The sequence below is a fragment of the Nannospalax galili genome, unplaced genomic scaffold (genome assembly GCF_000622305.1).
Source record: "Nannospalax galili isolate Female #2095 unplaced genomic scaffold, S.galili_v1.0 scaffold872, whole genome shotgun sequence".
In the NCBI taxonomy this organism is placed as follows: Eukaryota; Metazoa; Chordata; class Mammalia; order Rodentia; family Spalacidae; genus Nannospalax; species Nannospalax galili.
This window is the reverse complement of record NW_008332654.1, coordinates 2,113,613-2,119,886: the sequence shown is the minus strand read 5'-3', so window position 1 is coordinate 2,119,886 and position 6,274 is coordinate 2,113,613. Positions and strand designations below refer to the sequence as shown.

General features: G+C 37.3%; 1 protein-coding gene across 1 annotated transcript in view; it reads right to left on the bottom strand.

The window, feature by feature from the left end:
- Window positions 1-465: 465 nt before the first annotated feature.
- Window positions 466-6,274, bottom strand: part of Lrrc69 (leucine rich repeat containing 69) — a 114,637-nt gene continuing 108,828 nt past the window's right edge. The window contains exon 5 of the mRNA XM_029560885.1: window positions 466-576. Coding sequence (XP_029416745.1) covers window positions 466-576 — 111 coding nt within the window. The remainder of the gene's footprint in view (window positions 577-6,274) is intronic.

Genomic DNA, 6,274 nt, shown 5'->3' with positions numbered 1-6,274 from the left:
TCCATACCTGAGCTTCCAGTTTTAAGCTACATGAAGATTTTCATCTTAGAAACAAGTGTTACTGGCTCAAAGAAAATCCTGAAAATATCTAGCTAAAAGTTGAGTCTCTTTTGATTGTGAAACATTCCAATGAAACACTTTGCCTCATTAAATTGTCTAGAATGGAAAGTGGAACTCAAAAAGAGGTGGAAGATCAACACTCATGTATCATGCAGATCTTAATTTTTTCCATTTGTTAATTTGTTTTTAAGCTAAAACAAACAAAAAAAGTGTCTCTATAACCTGCACAGTCTAGCAGCAGACTAGTCCTTAAACTGAAATTACTGTAAGTGGATGATTTGTTTTCCTTTGCTTAATAAATTGACAGAGACCAGACAGGGAATGACATAATACATAGGGCATAAATGAAGCATGTGCCGAGGGCATACTGGCCCAATGAAAATCAGAAGGAGCATCTCACCTGTGCTACTCCTGAGCAATTTCAAAGAGATCAGGACCTCGCTGATCAAAACACTGGTAAGAACAAAGTAATATTTGAAGAGGTATCAGCTGTAGATTTTTGCTTATCTTCCAGTTCTGAAACATAAAAAGTGAAAGTGATTAAGAAAGTGTTAATAAATAGGGTTTGAGGCTAAGGTTGTTTTGTTTTGTATTTGAAAAGGGGTCCTGTGCAGCCCAAACTCACTAGGTAGCTGAGAATGACCTTGAATTTGTTTTGTTGTTGTTGTTGCTTTGTTTTTTTGAGTCAGGGTCTCAGTACGTACCCCTGAATGGCTTGGAACTCACTATGTAGACCAGGCTGGCCTCAAATTCATAATATTCACCTGTCTCTGCCTCTCAAGTGCAGGGATTAAAGGTGTGCACCACCCCCTGCCTGGCTTTGATGTTTTTACATAGTTAAAATTTTTACTTGAATTTTTGAAATTTTCATACAATATCTTTTGATAGTACTTAGATCCCCTTCCCTCTGCATAACTTCCCCCACGAATGCCCACCCCCTTTAATGTACTCATATATATACATATGTATATATATGAGTAATAAGGCCTAGAGAGTCAAATTTGTGTCCCCAAATGCCCCTCAGTGTGGGTCCATCCACTGGGCCCACCAAGAGTTTCATCCCTGTAAAACACTGCCTTTCCCCGTCCCAGCAGCCACCAACTGCCAAGTCTTCCAGACAGCTGGTCACTTCCTCACATGAACTCACAGCAATGGTGACAGCTTACGTACAAAAATCCCAGCATAGAGACTAGGAAGTGGGTAAGAAATCCCAACCCAACCTAAGGAACTTTTGGCAATTGATGGGTTTGAATTCTTGATTCTATGCCTCCGCATTCCAAGTATTGGGATCACTGGCATGTACCACCAAGCCTGGCTTTCTCAATAAGTATTTTTGATTGCAATAAATAGTCACTTTCTTAGAGGTTTCAGAACATTGACTTCTAAAGGACATATTATTCCCTTTATACTTGATTTGTTCTTTTATCACATGTAAACAAGCTTAACCATTTGACAAAGGTATAGCTAACACTAAACAAAATTTAAATGATAAAGATTCATATGTGCTTTTATCAAAACACTAGTACCTAGTCTAAACATACAGTGCTTGGGATGAACATGAAAATGCATACACACTCTACATGAACTTGACTCCTATTTGAAAGGGGTTTTAATTGCTAATCAGCAAATATTTACTGAGTAGCTTCTTAGCTTTTCCTCTCTTGTATCAATTTCCTACATTGAAATTAATCCTCTTAACCTCATTTGTTCACTGTCTGCAATGTTCATTAAAATCGTTGCTGGTCCCCATCAAGTTATTCCATACATGACTTAAAACTTTATACTTCAGTTATCTCTGATCTTCTCTATTCATAAAACAGATAGTCAAAAAATGTGCCAGGGGCTGGGCATATGGCCCATGTCTTTAATCCCAGCACTCTGAAGGCAGAGGCAGGCAGAGCTCTGTAAGATGAAGACCAACCTGGTATACATAGTGAGCTCAAGGCCATCTGTGGCTACAGAGAGACCCTGTCTCAAAACAAATAAATAAATAAAAGCTTGAGACCCAGTATATTATAAATATCTTAAATAATCACAGTTGAAATAATCACAACCTTAGCATGTTCAAGGCCTTGTTTTGTTCTACACCATGACAAAAAAGGGATAAGGGGAAGCGCTCTTAAATCCATGTACCTCTCAAAACTGAGACATAGATTTTCATTACAGAAGTGACTCTAGATAGGCTGATTAGACTCCAATGGACGAACTTGTACCGATGAACATTTGGCTATAAATGGTTGACCAGATAAAACAACATATATGACAGAATGCATTAAATTCAGTGGGGGTGAGGCTATGAGGGAGAGGGGGTACAAATTTTATCAAAATCTATTATATGAAATGCACAAAAACTCAATAAAAACATTTTTTAAAACTAGGACATAGGACTTGAGGTTTAATTTGTTAATAGTACTGCTTATTTTTATCATAATATCATCTGGCAAATATCATCACAAACCTCATGAGATATTTCATTATAGTTCTGTTCACTCTTCAACAAAAGAACTTTGAAATCCAATTGAAGAGTTTGAAACATTATCAATCCACCCTTGAGACTGAAAGCCTTCTAACACTGGTGATATGTCAGTGGGGAACCACAGACACAGGTCATAATATCTACCCCAACAGTGACTGGGAAGCACTCTCCTAACCATGATATATTTTTAATGTAAAGGCCGTGTTTTCCTACAAAGATATTTATTGATCGATCTGAAAATTCCAGGTTTTGCCTGTTCAGTGCTTATTTTCCATAATGATAGCACAAGAATGACTCAACTCACCCCCATTTTTTCCTAATGGACGACAAGTCTGTCTCCAGTCTTGATGCCTATGTTAGGGAGAGAGCCATCAATTTCACTCACTGGCTCAGCACAACATGGCTCAATCTTCTGACAATTAGATTAGTCTAGGATAAACAAAAAGCTCAGGAATAGCCAATAACGTCAGAAAACATCAACTCTGAATTTGGGGATTACTGAGACAGCAGCTCTCCCTCTTCTACCAGAGGGCACAATTTAGGAAGTTCCTATGAAACAACGAAGTCAAGGCAAAGAGAAACAGAAGGTATGAGCAGAAAAGAATGGATTATTGATGATAAATTTGCAATCCTGACCTAGTCATTCGGCCAGATTCGCTCTTTGCTATTTGAATTAATATGTGAGTTTGGTTTCTGTAACTTGCAACCAAAAGTACTATTAAATTATAAGTAGCCTAATTTTTGTATGACATTGGGCAAATTGCCAAGGATGCAGAAATATGTAGCAAACAATCTCTGTCTCCAAGAGTCTTCTTAGTTGGAAAGACAAGAAATAAACACAGATAGAAAATAACTAGAAACATGCAAAGAAAGGAAATGTCACTCTAAGCTGCTATGAAGGAATACTTCACAGCAAAGGGAAGGAGGAACAGGTTTTAGAATGGCCAAGATGTGGCTACCTGTAGAGGAAGCAAAAGGACATTTCAAAAAGGGTGAACTTTAGAACAGATACTCAAGAATGCACTTAGTGTATTTGCGGAACAAAACAGAGAAAGCCATAAATAAATCATAAAATACTGAACCCTAAACTATCAACAATAAATAGAGTAGCTCAGAAATAAAAGAATTCTTACCCTTGTAATAATAGATACACCATACAGAATATTTAAATCTCCTCTAGATGAGATAATATTGCTTTACATTATAATAGTTAAATGTTGAAATTATGGTTGGAGAACTAATGGCAAAATTCAGAACTAAGTGGACTTTTCCCTTTCCACAAACAAGTCTTCTGTAGAAATAGCTCTTTTCTGTTCACACAGGTAATAATCACTGAAGGGCTATTAAAAATAAGCCACACCAACATCTATTTTAATCAGCCCCTATTCAAAGCACTAGAATGACTAATAGAGCCTTGAACTAACAGGAGACTAGAGAAAGCATCAACATAAACCAAGGAAGCAAGGAGGGCCATACTGTTATGCAACATGCTTTGTGTATCTGTGAGGTGAAAGGTTTATAATAGAAATTCTTCATGGCATTTTCTATTTCCACTGTGTTTTTTACCATTAACCTTGTGTCATTAAGAAGTTACCTGGGCAGAGTTTGGGTTGGCTTCTGCTGCGATCCGGAATATAAACTGTGTTCCCTCTTAGGGATATGATTAGTTATTGTTTATCATTTATGTTAAAAGGAATGCTTTGTCTATCTTTTCAGAAGTTTATTTTGATTTTTTTTTTTTTTTTTGGTCTTTTTGAGACGGGTTCTCCCTGTAGCCCCAGCTGTCCTGGAACTCACTGTGTGGACAAGGCTGGCCTTGAACTCACAGGGATCCGCCAGACTCTGCCTCTCAGGTGCTGGGATTAAAGGTGTGTGTCACCATGCCCAGCAAAAGTTTATTTTGTAAAGGCCATTGTCAGTTTTGAAGCAAACAGAAACTTTGCCGGTGATTATGTCCTAATAAATTTTATTTGTGACACTATATACAAGACTGTGGGTTTGTTCCTTCCTAGAAATTTTACTGAGAAAGGCCTGACATAATTTCTTGATAGTACACTTATTCATCTACAGTCATCATCCTCAGTACTGTTTGCATGAAAAAAGAGATTCTCTGTTTCTGAGGAAGGTTCACTAAAGTTCCTACTTCCATTTGTAACAGTGCCTCAGCTCTTTCTACTGGTGTGTCATCAGCCATCTGCAATGACCATGTCATAAAGAATTGTGGAACTCCTCCTCACAAGGACTTCCCTTCACAGATCCAGATTAAAAAGCTTATGACCATGTCAATGATAGTTACTGCCTTGATGGTTTGCAGCTAAAAGTTAAAACACAGAAGAAAATATCCCTCTCCCCAAGCCAAAGCCAGAGAAGAGGAAAAAAGAGCTTGCTTTTTATTAGTTATAATTTTATTTTGAAAGGATATCATTTTAGCAAAAGAGTAAAATGCTATAATTATATCTAATGTTTCACTCTTTACTATTTATAATGAAATACATTATTTCCTAAAGCAAATAAACACAATTTTTACCCTCTTCCTATTTTAGGAAAATAGTTTTCCACTTCCAATTTAAAGATACATGCTTCATAAGTTTTATGATTATTGAATGGTAGCAATGGGATGTTTTTCAGAATCTTTCAACATGTGGCTTCCTGATAATCACTGCCATTTTTAAATTTTAGTAAACCCATATCCATTGATATGCAAAGTTATAAGTGTAAAGTTAGGATTGATATTAAATAGTATGTAAACCACAAGGATTAGAAAAAAGAATGAGATCACCTCTCATTTTCTCAAGGGAAAGTGTCACCGAATTGCCCACAGCAAAATTCCTGGCACCTCTTCTTTTACTTTTTTTCATATATTCTCATTATTTTAATGTCTTCATTACAAAATCAACTTAGAACTGGATCACTTGACCCTTTCTCTTCTTACCCACCTCCTGGTTCAGAATGCTTGCACCTCCTAACCGCCAACATTTTCTTAGCTCTGCATGTGGGATCAACACATTCAAACCTCAGGACAATCTGCTTTGTAGTTTTAGTCTTTTTGTAGAAAGAGCCTTAGTCTGCCCACCATAGGCCCTGTTTCCTGTCACAATGCAGCTTTCCCTGGATAGACAGAGAATCCTTCTTGTACTGTGTCATTCTGTGGGCCTGGTGCTTGTGATGGTTCTTGCAGAATGTTGGCAAGTTTTAGGAGTATTCACCCTATGAAAGCATCAATCACATGGACTGTGAGGATTAAGCTGCAAGTTACAGAGTCCTGACCCAAATTCCTATCGTGGTTTTTGGAACCTCTTCTTAGTGCATCACCACTCTGCATCACTTTACATGAGAAAATGGACTTTGCAGATATAATTAAGGACCTTGAGACATGTAGTTTATCCTTGATTATCAAGATAGATTTAATGTAATCACAAGGTCATTTAAAGAAAGAATGAGGAAGAAGAAAATGCCCAAATTGTTTGAAGTAAAAGGACTAGATCTACCAGCACCAGTCTTTAATATTCAGCAAGTGAGGGCCATGGACCAAAGTCTGTGAGAGGCCTCTAAAAGCTATAAAGACCCGGCAGTAGACTTTCTTCCTCTAAGTCTCAGAAAACTTAGCTTTGCTTCTATCCAATGAGATCCATCCTGAATTTCTAACATACTGGACTGTAAAAAAAAAAGAAATAAAAGAAAGAGAGAGAAGAAAGAAAGAAGGAAGGAAGGAAGGAAGGAAGGAAGGAAGGAAGGAAG